We start from the raw sequence: 23,291 nt of genomic DNA, 5'->3' as shown, positions 1-23,291 counted from the left end.
CATGCTCCAAAGGACCCTTGGACTTGGTGAAGTTTTTTTTCTGGAGCTGATTATCTGGTTTTGATCTGCACATTAACCATCTAGGATCACTGTCGCTTCACCTGGAACACAAAGAAACTTGATATATTTAGTGAAAATGTCTTTCTAGCCACCTTTAGGATTCAGATTCAGTGTGTAGCTGGACGATGTGCGTGTTTTGAAGTGTGCTTTCTATTCTTTTCTTGCCCATCCGTGCCTGGGCTGCTGTGATGGCCCCTGCGCAGGACGTGGGCGATGCTCCTGCTGCCTCTGCAATGCTCCAACGCTTCTGCTCGCCCCAGGAGCTCAGAAAAGGGCAGGTTGTAGTGTGCTGTGGCTGGTCCAGAGCATCGAGTGGAACAATCTGGGAAGGGGCCAAGGCTGTTGAGCGTTAGAGGAGCGACAGGCCAGTGCTCTCCGTCCGAGAGCTGAGCACAGGGGAAGGAAACCGTCAGAAGTGTTGCTGCTTGTTTGCTCGCCTTCAGCCCAAGTCCTGTTTTTTACCAAATGAGTGAAAAACCATTAGAAGCTTGAGCATCTAATGGATCTTTCTCTCTTGTGTTGCAGATAAAAGAGTACGAGAAACTGGATTCCGAGGAGGAGCGGCTGAGCCGGAGCCGGCAGATCTACGACACGTACATCATGAAGGAGCTGCTGTCCTGCTCGCACGTGGGTATCGCCCACAGCCGCGCTGCCCCGTGCCTGGCTCGAGGGGCTGGGCACCAGTGATAATTCAAAGTAGCTGCTGTCTCATTCAGAGAGCAATTAAGACTATTGCTGAAGGAATCGTTACTACAAATACTTGTAGTGCCCTGGATTTCCATTTGAAGTCCGTGGGACTGGGTTTGGCTGAATTCAACATGCTTTTTCAATTTTTTTTTGTAGTGATGAGGTGTAAAGATTGGTGGTGTGGCAATTTTGTTTTTATTAAACTTGATGGTACGCAAAGGAAATATTTGGAGATTTTTCTTTAAATCTTTATTTAAAAAATATGATAAAGTGAGTGCAGTTTATGTATGTATATGCACACACACATATACATACATTAATCTGTATTTACCAGCTCCGTTTGCTCTTATTTTAAAGACAGATTGCAGTGTGTTTTGCCCTAATGGTATCGGTCTTTGGGTTTAAGCGATTTTTTGTTAAGTGTGCGTTGTTGGCTCTAGTGGTACAAAGTCCATGTCAGCTGCTGTGTCGGGAGCTGCCCCTGTGTACGGGGCTGAGCATCATCATCTGGCCCTTTTATCTTCACCTTTCTCCTCCTCAGCTTCCCCTCTCCCACCTTCCCGCTTGAGAACAGTGGTTTTTCTGTGCCATTCTGCGTGTTTCACAGCGATGCACGTGGAGGAAGCTGTATTGCATTCGTTCTGCAGGACGTGGAGTTTTTATAGGAGAGCAAGAGTGCTGCAGACTTTAAATGAAACTTCTGATGCTTACCAGCTGTTTGAAACCTTTCTTTTTTCTTCTTTCTCAAAAGCCTTTCTCAAAACAAGCTGTAGATCATGTACAAACACATTTAGCCAAGAAACAAGTGCCAGCCAGCCTTTTTCAGGTAAGGTTAAGACTGAAGTTCAAGTTCTCTTCACTTCTTTGACAGTAAATGACTTGGTCCATGTTATTTAAGGAGACAGAATACGACAGTATTGGTAAAGATCTTCACGCTAATGGTGATATTAAGGTGCTTTTCTAAGTCAAATAAAAATTACAAATTACTCTTCTTATCTAAAATATTTTTGAGCACATTTAATATGAGAGCAAATTATACGTTGGTATATGAACAGAATAGTTTTTAAATTTATGTTATTTTAAGTCGTTAAGTGATTTAGAGTAAATCACTGTACATCACAAGGGTACACATCCTGTTGGGATAAACCAAATTACAGAGTGGAGAAATTGCCTTAATGTTTCATTCAGTAATGTGAACTCTTTGAAAACATTTTTCCTTTTTCATTAATTTTAAGGTTTATTAATTCCTGGTTGGGGATGGTGAGGGAATTAAGTATTTGTACCATTTCACATGTTTTTCTGTCTCTCCACAAGATGAAATCCAATCAAAAATTACCTTTCTGAAGAGGAGTTTCTGCACCATTCAAATTGTGGTGCTTTTTTAAACTTTCTAAAATTTATGGGATTTACATATCCTCGATTTGAACAGAAACATAAATGGTATCCTGGCTCATTTGCAAAATTATACATCTTTTATGGTTTTTATTGACTTTAGCAGAGAGAGAAATGAGAAGTGAAATATTTCTTGTATTGTTATAGCTCTAATACCCATTAATATCAGACGAAAAATTCAGAGTTCTGCTGGCTTTTCTAGCTAGGCGCGTGAAAGCAGTGTGGTTCTGCACGTGGTGAACCTCGTCCATCATGCGACATGTCTTTGATGTAGATCTGATGTGTTTTATGTATCGCTGGAACGTGAAGATGGCCTCTGCTTGGGTTTTCTTCCTGCTCAGTGAATAGATTTTTAATGTTGCAATCAGGGGAACTGACAAATTGTTCACTGCGTTGCTTGATTGCTGTCTCAGCGCTAATTGGGGTGGGGTTTGGGGTCGCTGCGTGCCGTCACACAGCAAGAGGAAGGGTTTCTCTAGAAAAAGTCCCTTGTGAATGGAGGGTGCTGGGTTCTTACTGAGCACAGAGAGGAGAGAAGCACCGAAAAGCAGCAGCCCTGGGAAGCACAGACTCCCCAGGAGTGAACTTGTGTTGTCTTTAAAAATGCTGGAAAAAAAGAACTATCCTTTAATTATTTTTCTAAACTTGTTGTCGGTAGACAGGTGCTATACACGGGTTCATACAGCATCCCCAAGGGAAACATTTAAGGTTTTCTAGCTCAAGAAAATAGTTTGTGTTTGACTTCAAGGCACTTGCTCACATTCCAGAAGCTCAATGAAGCTTAAATGCCTCATTGATCCTTCTTGACGGAAAACACAGTAAATGCTGGGGTTGTATAGGGCCAGGGTGAGTTCTGTGCGGTGGGTAGGATGGCATCATCAGCTTATCGTGTGCTTCAATACTAATTGTGTTTCTTAACTCTTTTTAGCCATATATAGAAGAAATTTGCGATAGTCTCCGAGGAAAAATATTTCAGAAATTTATGGAAAGGTATGCACATGACATGTTATCTGAACTTTCTACCTAATGCAGCGGGAAGCCAGGTCCCTGAAGTATGGCTGGAAAATCAGGTTACAAATGTTGAGTAAACATCATTTAATTAATAGTGTGTTATCAGCAAGCTTCTGCAAATGCCTGGCTTTGCTGTACATCATGATTAGTGTCAGGATGTATGAGTGGGAAAACTGTAAAGATGATAGATTTTCCTGTTGCTCCGTGTAGCGGTAGCGTGCAGTTTGCTCTTAAAGGTTTGAACATCCTTGGTGGGACTGCTCTGGTGTGCAGGCTCTGATCCAGCGACAGCCCAGTATACCCTGCGAAACGCTGTGGTGGTGTTTGCAGTCAGGCTGAAGTCATTGTAAAAATGCCTCCCTAGAACCCTTATTTCTTACTCTGAAAATAAATACTTAATTATTTATGTAGAAATGAGAAACTTTTTTTTTTTTTTTTGCAACAGCTTGTGGTATTCTTGATGTTTTTTCCTATTTTAAGATAAAATGAGTTTAAAATGTTCCTTGGAGTGTACGGAGGGTCATTAACATAAATTGAGCTGCCTCTGTTCTCTTATAATTATCTTTCTCTTTATGTAATTTAAGTGTTTGTTAGTTCCAAGCTTAGTTGTTTTTAAAAATTAAAATCTGTCTGAGCACTTACAGTTGGAGGGGTAAGGTTATCTGACATCCTTCCCTTGGGAGGATGGACCATGTTCAGGGGGCACTGCCTGGTAATTGTTTTTCTTGGTGGGGGTAAGACTGCAATTGTTTGAAAGGAAGGCTGTCATTTACTGAATATCACAACACGCCCTAAGGCTAACTGTATTTTAAACATCAGAGTCTTGACATTTCCTATAATGCTTTACACAGTCGTCTCAACTTTTAAACTTTTTTTTTCTGCAGTGACAAGTTTACGAGGTTTTGTCAATGGAAAAACGTAGAACTAAATATTCATGTAAGTACGTGCAAGTGTATTTATCTTGTCAAAGGCTCACACAGGATAGAAAATGTTCAGTTTTAAATGCTGCTTCTGAACACGCCTCATTGCTGAGCGTGGTGAACGTTGTCTGTCCTCAGACCCCCGGTCCTAACGGTTCCTTCCTGGGCCTCCCTCCTGCCTGCCTCGAGTCAATAGCTTTTGGATGTTGGTAATGGCCAGAAGGAACGGAGCTGCCCCGGTTGCTGCTCTGTAACAGCCCCCCCCAGCCACCCTCTGCGGTTCCGACATCGTCCCCAGTGCCCCTCACCTCCCCTCTGCTCTCCTCCCGGTGCCCGGCGCTCTCACGGCTTTTCAGAGCCGCCGTGCTCTTCGCGAGCGCCTACGAACCAGCCCGTGGGGCGCTGGCAGCAGCAGCCTCGCTCCTCCCGTGTGTCCCTCAGGCTGTGCGGGTGCCTTGAGATACAGACAGTGGGGGCTCCTTTTTCCAAAAAACACGTGCTGTGCGAATTCCCAGGGCTGAGTATCCTAACACATTAATAGGTTGTTGAGATATTTTTACAGTAAGTTTTTAATACTGGAAAGTGAAGTCTGGTTTTGTTTTGTTTGCACTTACAGCTGACCATGAATGATTTTAGTGTACATAGGATAATAGGAAGAGGGGGATTTGGTGAAGTGTACGGTTGCAGAAAAGCAGACACTGGAAAAATGTGAGTATATGCACACACTTTATTTTAGAAGTAATTGTAAACTCTGAACCAGTAAGGAAATCCTTCCAGCCGTTTCTTACCAAAGCGCTGGAAAGCGGTGTCACATTGCTGTGCAGTGCTTTGTAATCAGGTTTTATCCCAAGAGGCTCTGGTTTCTGGATCACCTTTAAGCTCGGTTTGATATCTGATCCTGCCGTGCGGGGCTTTGGTCTAGCAGAGCTCTTAAGCACATCCTTCATGTAAATGGTCTTGTCAAAAATAATGGAGGCTGCACATGTGTTTAAAATTAAGTATGTGCTTAAACGATTTCCTGGATCGGAGCCTGACAGAGCAGAAGGATGTTCTTGCGGAAGCCGTGGCGATGGTGCGAGGTGTGACCTCTCGTCCGCTGAAGGTTGCTCTTCTCCAGCGAAGCGCATCACGTCGCTGGTGCTGGCGCAGGGCTGGAGGGTGGCACGGGAGCGTGAGCTCAGCCTGCAGGGTGGTGCCTGGGCAGAGCCTGGATGTGCTGTTCCAGTGGGTGTAGTTGCATACGTTCCTGCCCTGCTGAGCACAGTTCGCTGGCGAAAGCAGCGCTCCTTGCTTGCATTTGGAAGAATGTAGTTCCATTAACAGAGCTCTTGGTGGGAACTCCAGGATCAGCCCTGTGTGGTTTTTTTTTTTCTTTTTCTGGTCTTACCATTCACACACTTCTCCTGATCATCAAATTTCAATTTCTAGGCATAATTGTCCCGTTATGTTATGTTCTGTTCTGGGTATCTGGGCATTGATTTAACAGATTATTCTCAATATCTATCTATCTATTTATTTACATCCCACCCTGTCCCTTTCATCTGGCTTTTCTCCTAACAGTTTTAGCCCAGGGACCATCCTTAAACACTTCTCTTCTCAGTAAGCATGGCATGTGTGAAGAGCCGGGTCTCTGCGGGTGCAGCTGGCTTCACTGGCGGCTGTGTGTGCTTGGCATCCTGCTGGATAAAATAAACTTCTGAGCTATTAACCAGCGGAAGGCATCTTGGTGTTGCTATCATGCTCAGTATTTTTGCAGCGACTTCAAGTATTTCTATTAATACTATTACTAACAATTCTGTCTTTATTCTTGCTTTGGTACTTTTTTTGTCCATGTACAATTCGTTAATTTGTCCATGTACAAAAATAAACATTTTGTTTAGCTTGATCCACGCTCAGCAGGCGCCCACCCTCAAGAGTCAGTTCTCGATGCCCAGTCATCATCATCGTGTCTGAGTGTTGCTCTGGCAGGAGGTGGATGAACCTTGGGACTAGCAGCTGAAGCAAAGGACAGTTTTTATCAGATACAGATAGCGCAAAGGGCAGTGAGATGTGGGAAAACCGACCTTTTTCAAATCTGAACCAAAGCTGTAGATTAGGTTCAGTTTCTGGGTAGAGGTTTGGTTTAGTTCTTTCTTAATCCAAACCTGTTTACCCGTCCCTACTCCAGATCCCGTCCACTCTAGATGGCTGCCTCTGCCGCACTTACTGCCTGCAAGGAGCTTGGGAAGCCACCCCTCGAAGGTAAATGCCATCGGTGTTGCACTAACCCACAAAGATACACCTGAGGCTTCTTTCACATCACCCCCTTCAAGGACATCTAACTAGGGGCCAGCAGTACCATGCCCAAAGCAGCCCAAAGGCAGAGGGTTAGCGGTGCTTTCTGAGCCCGCGGCTCGATGTAAGAGCGAGAGACGTGATTTCCATCCGCCCGGAGTGGCCCCAGTCGTTCGCTTCCATGGCCAGGCATCAATCAAGCGTAGCGTGCGAAGTGCTATTTCTAGCCATCGTTTGCAGGCTCCCCAGCAAGAGCACGTGCTGTGAATATGTTCCTTGTTTTGGAAACTTAGCATTCCTGTGTGTTCACGCTCACTGGTCCCCACTCACACCCCGTGCATGGCGAGGAACGACGTGGCTTTCCAGGGAGCACACCGCCGGGTGATGCCCTGCTCCTGCACAGAGCTCTCGCGGCGTAGGCAGAGGATGGCCGTTGATGCAGGGCTGTAACACAGGGTTCTCCTGAGTGGATTTTAAAACAAACGACCCACAAGAATCCGTGGCTGCCCATGTCTAGAAGTCTTCCTTGGGGGAACACACGTGTCCTTCCTTCCTTCCCAGCTGTTCTCTGGTGGCAGGCTCTCCCAGCGCTTTGACCACGTACCCACAGATGGATTATATCCTGCTCTGCTTTCAGGGTTGTTAGGGCAACATTCTTTTTTGAGCAAAATTTTATTAATTTGTGCAATACAGATGGTAGAAGATTAAAAAAAAAAAAGCTTTCGTGTGTGTATCTGCCCTTTTTTCGAGTAGAAGGAAAACTTTAAAAAAAAAATAATATATAAAACTCAGCATGTGTTCGAAATATTACTTTCCTGGTAGAGTTGGAACTGTTAGAATTAAATGGAACTGTAATAGAGTCTCTGTTATTTAATTCATACTGCAAATCCTTGCTTGTAGGTATTAAAAACTGAACGTATGGTCTGTAATTCCTGTATCACTGTGATTGTTTGGACACAGAATTATTTGTTAAAGCACATTTCTCTGCTAGGAGGCTTCTGTCGAAAATGTTTTAATTCTGTGAGATGCTGGAGGTTTTCTTGTTTAGCTGTGTAATGATGTTTTTAGTACCGAGTTTAAGTCTTTGAAGAGCTTGCTTGCAGGATGCTGTAAATACGCATGGCATGACTGCTAGTGAATCATTCTGACTATAGGAGGAAATTTTTTCTGGTGCTTTTTCTGAACGGTTAATATTTTCAGGTATGCAATGAAATGTTTAGATAAGAAGAGAATCAAGATGAAGCAAGGAGAAACATTAGCCTTAAATGAAAGAATTATGCTGTCTCTTGTCAGTACAGGAGTAAGTATCATTGGTTTGCTTTTCTTTTTTTTGCTTTCATTTAATATAAAAGCTGTTACATGTAATGCATATTCCATCAGTTCAGCTGTGTGACATGCAAAAGTTAAACCCCTCTGGAACCTTCCCCCTGATTCTAGCAATGTGTCTGGAATAAGATGGGAAAAGCGAGCTTGTGTTTCTGTTCGGGTGCTTACAGAAATGAGCATCTCCGCTGAAGAGGCTTGAGGAGATTCCCATTTCTTAAGTAATTCATTCTCTCTCTCCCCCCTTGATTTTTTTAAATATTCTTGTTTCAAATATTTATCTTTGAAAGTTTTCCAAACCACTATTCTGTCTTGTAAAAAAACTTCCTTTTCTGCTATAGTTACATAATACTTTTGTGGAATAGAAGGTGCTATGTCAGAAAAAAAAAACTCCGGTTACCCATCCGTCCTCCTTCTCCTGGGACTCTGGTAGTAGCTTATCCAGTTTTTCCATTTTGTTTTTCTGTACTTCAGCTGAGAACCCACCAAGGTGTACCGAGTCAGTCTGCCCAGCTAGCACACAAGTCTGTTTGACTTTACGAGCGTCACCGATGCGCATGGAAAGCAGCCGGACGGGGTCACCCTGCCGGGTACCCTCAGAGCTGGGCAGCGGCCGCAGCCTCTTGTGCTCAGCTTCAGAGCAGGCTTGGAAGTGCCAGAGCCTTCTGAGAGCGCTGCCCTCGCTAAACAGAGCTGGAAATCAGCTTACGTCGCCATGGTTACGTGCGATGCTGGGAAAAAGGTTAATTTTCCTGATGACTGTTGCGGTGTATGCGTTAAACGTGCAGTTTGCAGCTCAGCATGAACACATCCCCCCTGCCCAGCCCGGGTGGAGCGTGCGCAGGAGGTGTGCGTGGTTCTGCCCTGGGCTTGTACCCGGCTGTGCAGACAGCAGGGTGTCGGTGGTGCCGGAGGATGCCGATTAGGCACATCTGGGTTTGGGTTCTGCAGTACCCAGGGGATTTTTTTTTTTCTTTTTTTTTTTTTTTTTATGATGCATTTAGCATGGATCTGGCCTTTAAGTGCGCACGAGCATCCTTGCTGTCACCCGTTCAGGGAACCCGTGGGTCTGACCGGCTCCCGGGTGGGTCTGGGACGCGGCGCTGCGTTGCTGGAGGCGCGGCGGCAGGAGCTGCCTGTGCTGGGTGGCCCTTGTCTTCTGCAAGCTTGGCTTCAAAAATGGAGCTGTGCTTTTCAGGGCTTGGAGATAAATACACAGCTATGACTGCTAAACTGTGCCCTGTTATTGTGGAGAAAAAATCTTGTGAATCAAAGACTTGGAACTCTTCAGCCTACGACAGGCGTGGGAGGTGCTCTCCTGTGCAGGACAGAGCAGCAAAGCTGGGGGCAGTTCTGTCCCTAGAAGATTGACTTTTGAACTTTTCTTGGTACCCGTCAGATCATTTTCCTCTGCTGTTGGAAATACCCTGGTAAGGCGAATGCTAACCCAGAGACTAGGGAAGCTGTGCATCAAGGTGTCCCCCTAAGGCTGAGCCTTTTTCTTATTGCAAAGCTCCGGAGGAAGGACGAGGTGTTTCGCTGGCAGCTCCTCCCCAGCCTCAGCCGCTCTCTGGGGGAGGGCAGGCGCGCTCTGGGATGGAAAGTCAGAGCGTTTCCTTTGGCACGGCACTGCATTCGCGTCTGGCTTCAGCATCAGGATAGAAGGAGGACTGGAAGGTATTTCTGTGTGCTCTTAGCTGTGCAATGAACAGTTGGCATTTATCAGTCAGACTCTTCAATCAGCTGTTCTCACCAAAGATAAGCTGTGGCTGGTCCAGAAGTGTCCGGAGCATGGAGAGCCAGTGGGGTGAAGTGCTGTAGTGGAGACTGGGCGAGAAATCGAGGCAAAGGAGTGATAATTGTCCTGTTCACATCAATTTGTGACTCTGTTGCTCCAGTACCGAATGTGAATTTTCGTGTCTTAACGATTCGAGAAGAAAATTGCTCACGAGGCTGCTAATGGTGGAGCTCGTTTCCTTACCTGACAGCGCCTAGCGAGTCGTTTAGCAACAGAAAAGCAGGACCAGCCATGTGGGGTTTTCATTGAGGGTTATCAGCTCACTAGAGTGTAATTTCTTTTAGATTCTCAGAAGTTTGAAAGAGAGTTTGAAAAGAAGAGATTCTGTACAAAATGCTGCCCGTTCAGGTTCGGTACACATCTGCCGGCGCTGGTGCTGGGGCGTTTTCGATGTGCAGAATTAAATAGGTTTGAAAGTGATGCAATAAGGTCGTTCATTTCATTCCTGACACGAGCTGTTAGGTCTGAGCGGCGCGTGCCGTCCCCAGCGACAGGATCTATGTGCTGCCCGAGCAAATGGACCGGGGAAGTTCATCGCGGTACAATTAGTCATGTAACTGGGAATCCAGATGTCTCTGCAAAACACATCATAACAGCTGTGCAGATTACACACACGTTTGTGTAATCATTTTTGTTAATCCACCTCAGAATTTGGCATTCACAGCTACGGCTTGAATAGGGAGCTCCCGTGTTTGAGTTTGTTGTGGCCCCGTTGTGACAGTGGCTTCTCCTGGTAACGGTTCGAATCGGCACAGGACAGAAATCCGACAGACCCCTCCGCAGAGCGCAGGGAGCTTTTCGAATACTGCAGCCCGGGGCTCTGCGGTGCTCGGGGGCTCCACGGGTACCTTTGCTCTGTCACTGGCGGTGCAGCGTTGCTGAGGTTTGTGTTTCCTCTTCTGCACCAGAAAAACCCCGTCTTCCTCTCCCACCACGATGTTCAGTCTGGAGGCTGGAAATGCATTTTGAAGATAGCATAGCAGGGAAAATATATTACTTGCTATTAAAAGAAAAAAATATGTATTTTCTGTAATAGCCAACATTTGCCTGACATTCCAAACCCGGCCCGTTGCAATCCCCGAGACCCTCGCTGCTGATGGACTGTCCTAAAGCCGGCTGCCCCGGGGGCTCTCTGGGGAAGGAGGCGGTTGTTGGAGAAATCTTTTCCTGGCGGGTAGGAGGTGGTCGTTCTGCAGGACCAGGGTCTTGCGGGGCTGTGGCTCCTCTGCTGTGCCTGCTAGTTCCCTCCTTCTGAAAAACAACGAGGCGGTTGAGCTTATTCAGCTCTTTTTGAGATAATTGGACTAATGACTGAATTCAGGATTCCCTCCAAGGGATGATGAGTATAAGGCACAGCAGCAGTGGTCAGGCTGAACAATAAACATCTGAGATCAACAATCAAGGATTTTTTTTTTCTGAGAAGAAACAGGTAAGCAGCGTTGAACACCTTTTTCACCTTCTTGCTGTCATTCCTACCGCCGAGTGCTTGGGTAAAGAGTCAGAATCAAAGGTTTCCTTTGAAAGTCATGTGCTGATATCTTTAAAATATGACATTCCAATGATTTTTTTTTTATAGGTATTCTATTTTTTTTTTCCTTCCACATGACTTATTACCAGAAATTTGTCCTCTACAATTTTTTGGACTTACTCCAGGATTGTTTAGATGTAAGGAACTGTTTCCAAGCTATTCTTAATTCACACATTGTCGTCATACTGTTGCTTATTTTTTTCAGAGCAGGAGCTTGACTGCCAAGAAGTATTACTCTCTTGGGAAATTTGCTTTATTGCTTCATGTTTCATTTTAAAAAATATACCTGTAGGGTTTTTAAAATTTTTATCCTGGAAAATACTCTTTTGCAGTGGTTTTTGTGTCACAAAAACGTAGCAGTGCTGCAATTTATTCTCTCGGTTAAACAGAGAGAGGGCGGTGATTAAATTAGGAAGGCGTACACAAAAATGAGTTATGCATCCCATTTACACTTGCAGAATTGTTCTAAAAAATGAGATCCATAAAAATACAGGCGTACCGTGTTCTGGTGTATAAACTCACTTATTTTTCTCTGTGTGGAGTTTAGATTCTGACACTAAATCCTCCTGGGTAATTAGATTGCTCTAAGATGTTGGGAGGCTGGCAAGGGGACGCTGCTGGATTGCCCAGTTGATCCAGAAGATTAACTTAATAATTCTGCTAAAGCGTTTGTCCTGAAGTCAAGTGGTAACTGCAGTGGTCCGCAGCTGGGAGCAGTACACCGTTCGTAACCAGAGTCAGTGTCTCTTGTCGGATGCCGTCCTGCCTCACCTCTAGTCCCCTTGTTTCTGGGACCGTTCAGCAATTTTCCCTCTGCCTGCCTCTGCGGGGTGTTCTGGCCGCGTGCCTGCGGTCTGCAGCGTTTGCACGGAAAATGATCAACTACAGTTGGGTTTGACTGTTCTGGCAGGATCACTGGGGGTCACAGCCAAGGATTGAAAACTTTCTGTTTCAACCTTGCGTGGTTCGGAAGGAGGAACCCCCTTGGTCTGTCCTGCGCCGATGGTGAGGATGGTGTCACCATTCCCGTCCCGTTCGGAGCCCAGTCCGGCTGCCCCCTCTCCACCCAAGGCCACTTTGTTTTGCAGCTTCTGAACTGGGAAGGGAGCTGGTTCCTGTTGTAGCTTCCCAGAGCTTTCACTGTCAGTGCTGCGATAATTCACACGTTGTTTAAGTCACGTTAGGTCACGTTTGTCCTTCCTGCGCGGTGTCCTGCCTCGTCAGCAGTTGAGCTCCTCTTACCTCGTCTCCCCCTCAGCCTCCCTGCGCCCGTGGGTGTTTTTCCAGCTGTATTTTTTTCCAGCTGCTTGTCCTAAACCTCTGTGTGAATTAGAGTGGATCGGGAGGGGGGATGTAATCCATCCCTGCGCCCGGCTGCTCTGCAGGGACCTTCCCAGATCTGCACCCCCCAGCCTTCTGTTCTGGGGTTTGCGTGATCCAGACCTTGCTGTTCTTGCTTCCCGTGCGTTGCGTACGCTTCAGAGCCGTGACTTCCTTCCGAGCCTGTTCGTGTTCCTTTTCCCCGGCGCTTGCACGCGCTGCTGGGGAGCTGCCGGCGGCAGGACGCCCGCTGTCGGGTGCTGCAGCTCTGCAGGGGAGCGGCGGGGACGGGGCCAGCAGGGCGGCTGCCTCTCATGGGCAGGTGAGGAGAAAACCATCTTTGCTTTGGGATTTTGTACGTGGTGTCACCGAGGCTCTCGGTCAGCGTTCCGGCAGCAGAACGTTCGCCGTGCCGTCGTGGGGAACAGCTTTGTGCTGCTCTGAGCTGGCCTGGAGCTTGGTAGCTTTAACGGATCTTCCATGTGAGTCTAGTGCAGGCTCAGGTAAATATTTTTATAATATGCTGTGGTTGAAAGTCTTTAGAAGGTACCTGTGGCGACGCTACCTGCATTTTTTAAGCCTTTGGCTTGTCGTTGCCTTTTTTTACTGAAATGAGAGAGCAAAATCCAAGATCTCTAAACTGTCAGTGAAACATCAGGGTAGGTAGATTAGTACACACATTGGTTTAGGAAATTATTATTAATCTTGGCAAATATAATAGGAAAAACATCACGTGTGTTTTCTAGTACTTTGCTTATCATCTGAGGTGATTCTTTGCTCCTTCCCTCCTAGGACTGTCCTTTTATAGTGTGTATGACCTATGCCTTCCACACCCCTGACAAACTCTGTTTCATTCTGGACCTGATGAACGGTAAGCAAGGCTCACGCGGATGATGGGAATGTTACAGAAATATTGGCAGAAGGACTTGCCGAGATCATAAGGAGAATGAGGGAAAAATCATCTGAGGGGTGAAGCATTGGCAGTAAATTCATCCAAAGCAGGGAATGTGTAGAATTGACTGAAAAATCTCTGATACCTGGTAACATTAACATATTAAAATAAAGGTATCAGAGGCCTACTAGGCTGGAAGCTGAAGGAAATGATGGACGTGAGGAGAGCAGGGACACAGCTTTCAGAATAAAACCCGAAGGGCTGCTCTAAGCTGCTCTGCAAAGAAAGCGGGTGGGGGAAGCATTCCTCAAAGGGAGGAGGTCATAGCGAAAAGCCTTGCGTGAACACGCAGAGAGAGGAACTGGCAGAGTTAAGAGGGAAGATGCTGCAGTGCCGGGTTTGCTGGGGATGCTCAGCTCTTGGGGACTTGGACTCGAGCTCTGACTGGTCCCATGGTGAGCACCTGGAGATGCTGGAGCACATCGGCACGCGCTGTGCTGCAACGCTGGATTTTTCATTGAGAAATAGAGCTCATGTCCAGTAACGGAGACTGGCTGTGGTGTTGTGCAAGTGAAGATTCTCATTACAATCTAAGCTGTAGGTCACATTGAAGTAACTGGTTGATTATTTGAAATCTGTAGCTTGATCAGAAGCCCTTTCCTAGGGATATGCCCAATTTGATGTGTTGACGATGTGGATTAGCTCGGAATGAGATTGTGTTCTGCCTGTTCTTTGATTAGGAAGGTGTGAGAACATCCCCAGCATGAGTGTTTGAATATTTTGTCCCAGCTGACCTCTTGGGGTCCCTCCAGCCAGGGCTGCTCTATATGCTAATGTATGCACTTCTCCAGAGCCGACGCACGTGGCTGCGTTTCACCTGCTGTGGAAATCCTTCCCCTTAGGACTCAGATGCTGGATGAGTCACTGAATGCAAATGTGGATGAAGCGAATGTGTTTTTAAAATGGAGTTTCAGATTGGTCACATTTATTTGTTAACTTTCTCAGGTATTTTGTCACCACGTGTGCTTGCAGAGCGTACGTCTGGGTTCCTGCACGCTCCGCGGGTTACACACCTACGCGTGCTCCGCTGAACCCCCGTGTCCCGCTCTGCCTGGGAGGCGAGGCTTCACTGTGCTTTTAATTGCATCTCAATTCTGCTAATTTTAGGAGGAGATTTGCACTACCACCTCTCCCAGCACGGAGTGTTTTCTGAAAAAGAAATGAGGTTTTATGCTACTGAGATCATCCTGGGGTTAGAGCACATGCACAATCGCTTCGTCGTGTACAGGGACCTGAAGGTAATCCTCACCGCAGGGACTGCCTTCGCAGGGTGGTTGTTAGGTAGCAGCAAACGATCCAGAGATGCTGATACGTTAAATGAAGTATCCTACCTGAAACCTTTTCTTGGGAAGAATACAGGTCGTTTGTTTTTTGGCTGATTTTTCTAATAGCTTTCCAACACAGTTATTATCCGGGCTGTTACCTGGTTTAACCAGCCTGGGGGTCAGGGTGAGTCCAGTGCAGTGCTATTCATCTCCCGTACCGTCTCAATGATGATATTAGTTCAGAGTGCCCTGGATTTCTGAGAGCCCTGCCAGAGCAGCGTGTGTGATGGAGACTAACAGGAAGGCAGTCTCACTGTTTCACCGACAGTTGGGACGTTGGGGACAGCTCCGAGATAGGGTTCATGAGCCAGGTGACAACAGTGGGGAGGAATTCTGCAGAAAGCAGAGAGTGCAGGTTGCAAGTGAAGGGTGTAAGAGCCACACACAGACCCTTCTGTGAAAGAACCAAAAGCAATGTGGATTTGAGGCCAAAATGGATTTATTCTGTTACGTGCTTTTTATTTCAAACCTTACCTGGTTTTTCTCTTCTGTTGTTTGTCAGTGTTTCATACTCTCCTCTGGAGCTGATGGTAGTGCTCCGTTAGAATGTAGATTTTGTCTAGAAACTGTCTGTTATATTGATGTAAAAAAAAAAAAAAAGGCAATTACCAATTACCCGAGTATCGCTGTGTGAGTTACTGTGTTCTGGGAATTTGTAGTTCTGCCAGCTGAAGAATACCAAGCAGTAACCTTTCTGTGTCTGTGCGTTTCTAGCCTGCTAATATCTTGTTGGATGAACACGGGCATGTGAGGATATCAGACCTTGGGCTGGCTTGTGATTTTTCCAAAAAGAAGCCACATGCTAGTGTGTAAGTATTATGTATGGAGGCTTTGCTGCACGTGCCATCATCGCTGAAGAAGTCCTTTATGTGTCTTTATAATTCAGCTTTGCCTGGAGGAGAAATATCACACTTACGTGGCGCAGGCTTGCTGTATAGCCCAGCTAAGCTGGATGCTCTCCTAAGGATTTCGAGTCTCCTCTTTCTGTTTCCCCGCACCGTTGTAGCAGCTGATGTGTAGGCATGGCTGGAAGATGACACATTATTTCGAGATGATTCACTGTTCGAAGATAAGAACCTGACTGAGTTCAAGTACCAGATTGTTTTAATTGTCCTAAATGGATAATTAAATATTCTGAAGCTGACTAAAAAACAGGATTTATTGTGCCTTTCTCTTTCTGGATCTTTGTAGAACTGGAGGCAGGTTGTGTTCCTTCTGCCTCTTGGCCTCAGGTCGTAACTGGGATCTGAATTTCTTGGGTTACACGTGGATCCACATCTTACCTGTCACGTTTTATTCTCAGGTCCTCATTTGCCCTGGTTTAGTCTCTGAATTTATGCAAAAAGCAAAGCTTCATCCTGTCATATCTTTAAAAGATTTGCAATTCAGTAGCTCCTTGAAAAAGCTTGTTATGTTCCCATTACACCGAGGGTAAAAGCAGCACGTGGTGCCTGCGGTGGTGGTGACCAGCACGGGCTGCTGGAGGAGGGGTGCTGGTGGGAAGCCTCGTACACAGGTGGTCACTGGGAGGAGACACTGAAGCAGATGGAGCGAGGACCAGCCCGCTCCCCTCGCCCTGTTCTGGGCTGTGGGTAAGAGCAGGGCTCGGTCTGGCGGGGACCAGGGAGTGTCAGGAGCCCTGCCTGTGTCCTGGTGTCTGTCCTTCCTGGAAACCCAAGGGACAGTACGCAACTCTTCCCCCTCTTTTATATCCCACTCCTAGACAGAAGGCTGCCTGCTGACCCTGGCACTGCTTCTGTCAAATCTTGCTGCAGCTGCTTCAGTTTGCCTCATCGTTTCTGTTATTCTGTTGTTTCTGTTTTAAGGTATTTCCTCAGTAGATATATAGTAGGGTGTGTGTATGTATATGGCTAAAGAAAAAGCAAAATAAAATCGTGTTTAAAATGAATTCCCTTTAAATTAGCCTAGCTTCTTGAGAAAACACTGATTTTTAATTTTTTTTTTCCCCAATGATAGTTCTGGTTGTAATGAAGATTTTGTCCCTTTCTGCTTCCCAGAGGTACCCACGGGTACATGGCTCCAGAGGTGCTCCAGAAGGGAACAGCGTACGACAGCAGCGCGGACTGGTTCTCGTTAGGATGCATGCTTTTCAAACTGCTGAGGGGGTGAGTGACGTCTCGTGTCCCAGGGAGGCTGCTCAGAGCCTTTTTGTTCAAGTGTGTGAGGCTGGACGTTAGCCACGTACTCCTGCCTTAAAAGCAGTACCCTGGAAGCCCTTCTCTGCCCGTCAGAGCCGCTCATCAGCAATGTTTTTGAGGAGAAAAGGGAAATAACTCTTGAGCAGCAGGTCCCCAGCTGAAACAAGCTAATGGCAAGACAAAATGCTTTGTAATAGCTAATTAATGTATTGGTAAGTAAATAATGTTTTAATTTTGAAAAATATCATTCCCTCAAGGTTTTGAAGAAAACTAAGAAATAGCGAATGTATCGTAAATCTAATTAAAAAATCTCCTACTGAGATGTTTCTGCTTTCTTTCATGCTGTTGTTGAAGGACTGCATGGTAAATCTGCAATATTCTAAGGTCTTCTGTAGCTAAAAGGAAAAATTCAAACTCAAACCAGAATTATAAAGCAGGCAAGGGACAAAGATGATCATTTACCAGATGTTACCAAATATCTTCCCAGTCACTAATGCTGTGGTATCCGTGCTTATCTTCTGTTCCATCTGCTTGCTTTAAGACCTCATTTCATTCTTCCCGTACAGATGGGTGCTGAGCTCTGTAGGCAATGCTCAGTCTCCGTGTCTGGATCAGTGGTTTTCAATACCTGTGCTGTGATGGCTGTGCAGGGCTTGTTAGATGGAACTGTTCTGGTTCTGGTTCTGGGAGACAGATGCAATTGGTAAGGCATTGAAACACCCTCTTTAAGGATGGATCAGTGCATTTAACAATAAACGACCCCTCTGTGTGCCTTGGCACGCAGTAACTAGATGAGATTTCCCTGAGTTTGAAAATCCTCAGGGATGCCTGTCTGTAGTCACTAAAGAAATTGAAAGGTTGCTTTTCTCTGAGTTTTATTTTGATGTCCACCACATGCAATTGTACTGAAGACAGAAAGGATAAACTTTCTTGCAAAGTGATGCAGGTCTTTGTAGTAAGAAAAGAAAAGAAAAGAAAAGAAAAGAAAAGAAAAGAGTTGTAGGAGCTCAAACGTTGGTATTTTGGAGGTAGCTGGTAGCCACAGTATGCTGGTGGCTAAAGTCTCGCTTTTCATCGTAAACGCTAAATGGCTTACTGCTTGTGTTATCGTTGTGCAGGACAGGAGTGATGGGTGGAGGAATGGGACTCAAAGGATGCTACGCTCTTGGGGCTGCCACAGCTGAAGTAACCTAATATGTCATGGCTTTACATTTATTAGTGTGTTTTGTTATTTCTACAGGCACAGTCCTTTCAGACAGCACAAAACCAAAGACAAGCATGAGATCGACCGGATGACGCTCACGGTGGTAAGGATCCTGGTGCCACGCTCCTCTTGTTTACTAACCTCCCGTTTCCTCGGAAAACCGGAGTCATACAGCCTGCTTTCTGAGAAAGCTGTATTTACACACCGAAGAGTCGGTTACAGACACTGTCAAAGCAAAGCTGCTCTCCTGTGTGGGGCAGGAAGATCACGCTGCTTCTGTAATTGTCTCTTTTTGTCCTTTTCTTTCACAGAACGTGGAGCTGCCGGAGTCATTCTCTCCTGAACTGAAGTCCCTTTTGGAAGGGCTCCTGCAACGGGATGTTAGCAAGAGACTTGGGTGCCAAGGAAGAAGGTAGGTGGTGTCTTCTCCTTGGACCACTGCCTTGAAAAATTTCCACATCTCTGTAAATGAATGAACTCATTTCAAGTCAAAACCTGCTTCCCGTTGTGTTGATTTTAATTTTGGAAAGAGAACATTAAAAAGTGCTGTTGCGTGGAATTGCATTGGGGCTTCCTTTGGCTTGGACAGATTTTTGGACAATTTCTGTCTAAAATAAATAACTGTTGAGAATCCCTTGGCAGTGTGCAATAGTCACTGCTCCCACCTGAGACTGGGGCGGGCTCTCATTCCCGTGAGACAAGGAGCAGTTTTTTGTCATGGATCCCTTCATGGTAATCTCCTGAGACTGCTCTTCAGCCTGTCAAGAGGAGATGCTTATTTTGCTGTAAAATATCTATAATATCAAATGGAGTGGGGTAAGCTTGTTCCTTAGGAGCAGTGTCCATGTTGTTTCCATGTGAAAGTCTTCTCTGCTGTTGTTTGCTTAGGAAGACCTTTTTTTTCTTGGCAAAAAAGAACATTTTACTGATGTTTTCAAGTGATAGAAACGTGACCTTTGAAGGCTTTATACTTCTCAAACACATCTGAGAAGCCCTTTCATTTTGTTGACTTCAGTTGCTTTTATTTTGCAGCGCCCAGGAAGTCAAAGAACATCCTTTCTTCAAAGGCATTGATTGGCAGCAAGTCTATTTACAAAAGGTAAAGGATTAAGACAGTAACCTTAGCTTGCTTGGTAAAGCAGGAAAAGGAAAATAAACCTGAACAGGGAACAGACAGAAAATTTCAAGGGTCCAGTCCCCAGCACGTGTGCTCGTTTGCACGGATCCGTGGAGGATTGTTGATGAAAACTGCTGTTTATTCATTCCTGCAAGCCTTCCTGATGGGCAGTGCTGAATTACTACCTTTTCAGGGTCAAATGACTGCAGGATTTCTTCTGTGTAGCTGTCTCTGAGCTGTAAGGTGTTTAAGCTGAATTTTTGAGGACCATTGATTAACGGAGCGGAGAACTTCTTTGCACTGAAGTTAAATTTCAAGGGCCATGCTTTTGCACAGCCGTGTGTAGTTTGTGCAAAAACCAAATATTTACAGAATACAGGATTTAAATAATGTCCATTAATTTGTCTTTAATTATGCTGCTTTTAATTTCCAGTATCCTCCACCACTGATTCCTCCCCGGGGAGAAGTGAACGCAGCAGATGCCTTTGATATCGGGTCATTTGATGAAGAGGACACTAAAGGCATTAAGGTATTCAGCTTCAGTGGTGGGCAGCGCTGTGACTGCTGGGCTTGGCTTTTCGGGTGTGCATGCCTTTCCTCTGCTTCAGGGGCTACTGAGTCTGCAAGGAACTGCTTTCAAGTTTGGAAACTTAATCCATGCTGTTACGAAGAGGTATTTTGGGCTGGTTAGCTGGTTTGTTGTAGCTTGCCAAGTCCTTACGTTTTTTAGGTTGACTGAAACCGACCCTCCTATGAAAAGTTTTATATGGTAAAGCAAATATTTCAAATGGTCAGACAGCTTTTTGGGAAATCCTTAGATTTTCACGATTACTTAGTGGTTTGTAGTTTTTAAAATTGTGATTTGTTTCTGGTAGCTTGGGTAAGTTGAACTAAACCTTATTTGAATAGTATTGTCTCATGGTCAGAGTGCAGTGGAAAACTCTCTGAAATGACAGTATTTTGATGGGAGCAACTTCATGAGTTAGAAAAGTGATAAACTTTTGGGTATCCAAAATCTGATGAAAACAAGAGAAGTTAAAGCTGCATGGAGGCGGTGTGACGTGCCCTGCGTATCCATCCCCTCTTCTGGAGCCTCCCTGGCACTGTGGGACAGTCGGTGAATCAGGGCTTGCCTTGGCTCTGTCCCGTTCATTATTTTTTGCCTTGGCTCTGTCCCGTTCATTATTTTTTGCCTTGGCTCTGTCCTGTTCATTTTTTTTATCATGCATTTCTTCAGTAGATCAAACTTTATTCTTGTTATTGCAGAAGTGAGTCAGGAGAGAAACTAATTGCTTTAAACTTTACAAGCAAGAAACCACGTTAAGTACTCACTGTGCCTAAGGAGGAACTTGTCTGTCAGTGTCACCTGCTGCAATTACAGAAGTTGGCACAGAAAAGATTTTACGTGTTAAATGCAGAGAACTCGAGCTGTTCTTTATCCCAGAAAACTCCCCATCTTCCGTGCCAGTGTTGGTCTAGCAGGATCCCAGTTTCCTGCCGCTCTGGAATGCCATGATTCAGAGGAACGTTTCCCAGGGAGAAACCAGGTTGCTGGTGAATCGTGCAGCCAGATCCCTGCGCTGTAACCTGCGTTCAGGCTGCCCATCAGATACATGTGCTCTTGGTCATGAGTCGGTGGGGGTATCGTGTACAGCTGCTGCGCTCTGCGCTTTCTCCGGGACGTCACAGGCTTTTCGAGGGGACTGAATAACCCCTGCCTCTGAGTCAGCTGCAGCCGGAGCTGCCGGGAAGGTGTCAGGCGCTGTCTCAGCCCGTGAGGACGCCTGGCTCTCCTCCCCTGCCCCTGGGGATTAGATCTGTGTCCTGTGACAGCCAGAGGAACACGTGTCCTTTGAGCCGGCGGTGGGTGCCCTGGCTTCCCCGCTTGCTCAGACGCCGTGAGGGGTCCCTGCAAGCCGCTCGCAGGAGTCTCCTCACATCCAGCGTGTTTTCCCGCTGCGCTGCGGCTGCGGATCTCCGGAAGGGAGGGGACTGCCTTCTGACGGGCAGAGGATGCCTTTGTCTTGCTCTCTGGAGGGAAGATGTGGTTTCTCTTCCGAGTGACAGAAGCTGAAGCAGCCGAGGAGTGGCTGTAAGAGTGTTTAACGCATCCCCAAGTGAAACCCTTCAGTGATTTCATAGGGAAAACATTGGTTGCTTTTCACACGGCATCGAAACGCCTTCTGGCTAAACCCAGAGCATGGCTGTCCAGCACCAGCCAGTCCTTCCTCAGATCCAGGGGTTTTCGTTTCCTTCAGTGCAATCCAAGTGCTGTAGCTAAGGATTAGGGGAGGAAAGAATCTCCCTGGCAGGAGAATTGAGGTCTGCAGCATGCTCTGCTGGGTGTGAAGGTGAGTTATTCAGAATGTAAAATGAAGCCGTGGAAGCATGGAAAGCATCGTTGTGTGAAAGGTTATCTTTCATTTATTCATGGAATTTTTGTGCTGAGAAGGTTTTCAACACAATTAGAGGGTTTCTTAACACTGATTATGCAACAAAGTTAAGAATACCGCTGCTTACATTTAATTATTGAAATGTAAAGTCTAGAGATCATTATGAGACAATACTGAGTAAGGCTTTTGGAGCTATGAAACAAATCAAGTTTTGAAGAAGTGACCTGTTCTCTGTATATAAATGAATATCTTTGCTTAAATTATTATCTGTGTTTTCTTTTGTTTGCACCTGTTCTGGTATGGTTAGAGTTCAATGTATCTTTTAAAATAATACTGTTATGTGGGTAACTGTTAACTGTTGGGTATAAGAATAGTAAAAGTTATTAAAATGTTGGGGTTTTATGTTGTTTTTCTCTTGCAAGTTGCTTGATAGCGACCAGGAGTTGTATAAGAACTTCCCTCTGGTAATATCGGAGCGTTGGCAGCAAGAAGTAGCAGAAACCGTTTATGATGCAGTAAATGCAGACACAGATAAAATTGAGGCCAGAAAAAGGGCTAAAAATAAGCAGCTTGGCCACGAGGAAGGTAATCTGTCAAATACACTTCTCTCCATCTTTTGCTGTAGATAGTAATTGCTGTGTGTGAAGTTCCCCGCGACAGACTCTCGTATCACTGTCACTCACCAGTGGTTGCTGGGACTCATTTAGTCCGTATCGTGTTTCTTAAGACGTTTCTGAATGTTTTGAAATGCTGTATGCTGACACGATGTTTTGGAAAATCTTTTGTGCTCTCTCTTAAAGATGATCATGTCCAGCTGTTCACCGGTTCTGTTTATGGTGTAAGCTTGGAAAAGAGTATGTGGGGTTTGATCTCATGGCAGAGGAACAGGGACGGAAAAGAGGAGGTCCTGTACAGCAAACTGCATTGGTTTGCACGGGGATGTTGTGTCGCAAACTCAGAACTTTGGGTAGCCACATACAATTCTTTTCATAGTTAATAAGAGACTTTCTTAGGAACCAGTTCCTGCTCTTGGTTCCCCCACTGCAGCCGCATCAGCCGGTGTAATTCGGGCAGGACTGGGGACAGGCAGCCCTGTCGCCAGCCTGGGGAGAGCACGAGGAGTCACGCTGGGCTCGGGACCGTGTCCCCTCCATCGTAGCGTTTGCAGGATGCTTTCCGGCAGCCCCCTGTTTTGTGTGCTGATGTTTCCTCTCGTTACAGATTACGCGCTGGGGAAGGACTGCATCATGCACGGGTACATGCTGAAGTTGGGGAACCCCTTCTTGACCCAGTGGCAGCGTCGTTACTTTTACCTCTTCCCAAACAGACTTGAATGGCGAGGAGAAGGAGAGTCTCGGGTAAGTGAGGCTGTCCAGAGAGCCGCAGCTTCCAAGGGCGCGAGAGACAGATGGGTGTTGGGGCAAAGCTGGGAGCTCGTGCTCGGGAGCAGCTCCCGTGGATGTGGGGCTGTGTCCGAGTGAACGCCCGGTGGCTTTGAGCAGCTTCCTTGAGGGTTGCTGTAGTTCATGGGGAGCTGCACTGCACTGAGGAAACATAAAGCTGACTTGAGGAACCTGTTTGCTTTGTTTTGTTCTGTTTTTAAAGGAATTTGTTAGTTCATGGTGTTGTTTTTCATTTAGGACCGCTGGACTATTTATACAAAAAAACATAAGCTGGTAAGGTCATAAATACTATAGCATTTTGTTTCAAAGAAAATGCTATAGTAGCTTTAGTTTAGTCCAGCTGTGCCCATGTGCTAGGCAGATCATTTGTCTATTTAGTTAAGTGAGGTTTTGGAATTTCAAAACATTGTTCTCCTCTTACAGTC

The 23,291-nt window shown here is 45.8% G+C and overlaps 1 protein-coding gene across 1 annotated transcript in view; it reads left to right on the top strand.

Moving 5' to 3' along the window:
• The window catches only part of LOC104461559 (beta-adrenergic receptor kinase 2), a gene marked incomplete at its 5' end in the record, with an annotated part of 43,162 nt that overhangs the window by 18,472 nt on the left and 1,399 nt on the right, over positions 1–23,291 (top strand). Inside the window, 16 exons of the mRNA XM_010073191.1 lie at positions 586–687; positions 1,499–1,573; positions 3,068–3,129; positions 4,035–4,086; positions 4,687–4,778; positions 7,545–7,644; positions 13,106–13,184; positions 14,373–14,503; positions 15,305–15,399; positions 16,609–16,716; positions 17,990–18,056; positions 18,265–18,365; positions 18,986–19,052; positions 19,504–19,599; positions 21,886–22,048; positions 22,685–22,821. Of these exons, the coding sequence (XP_010071493.1) occupies positions 586–687; positions 1,499–1,573; positions 3,068–3,129; positions 4,035–4,086; positions 4,687–4,778; positions 7,545–7,644; positions 13,106–13,184; positions 14,373–14,503; positions 15,305–15,399; positions 16,609–16,716; positions 17,990–18,056; positions 18,265–18,365; positions 18,986–19,052; positions 19,504–19,599; positions 21,886–22,048; positions 22,685–22,821 (1,527 nt within the window). The remainder of the gene's footprint in view (positions 1–585; positions 688–1,498; positions 1,574–3,067; positions 3,130–4,034; positions 4,087–4,686; positions 4,779–7,544; positions 7,645–13,105; positions 13,185–14,372; positions 14,504–15,304; positions 15,400–16,608; positions 16,717–17,989; positions 18,057–18,264; positions 18,366–18,985; positions 19,053–19,503; positions 19,600–21,885; positions 22,049–22,684; positions 22,822–23,291) is intronic.

Source organism: Pterocles gutturalis, unplaced genomic scaffold (assembly GCF_000699245.1).
Source record: "Pterocles gutturalis isolate BGI_N339 unplaced genomic scaffold, ASM69924v1 scaffold6457, whole genome shotgun sequence".
NCBI lineage: Eukaryota > Metazoa > Chordata > Aves > Pterocliformes > Pteroclidae > Pterocles > Pterocles gutturalis.
This window is presented reverse-complemented; position numbering and strand designations above follow the sequence as displayed.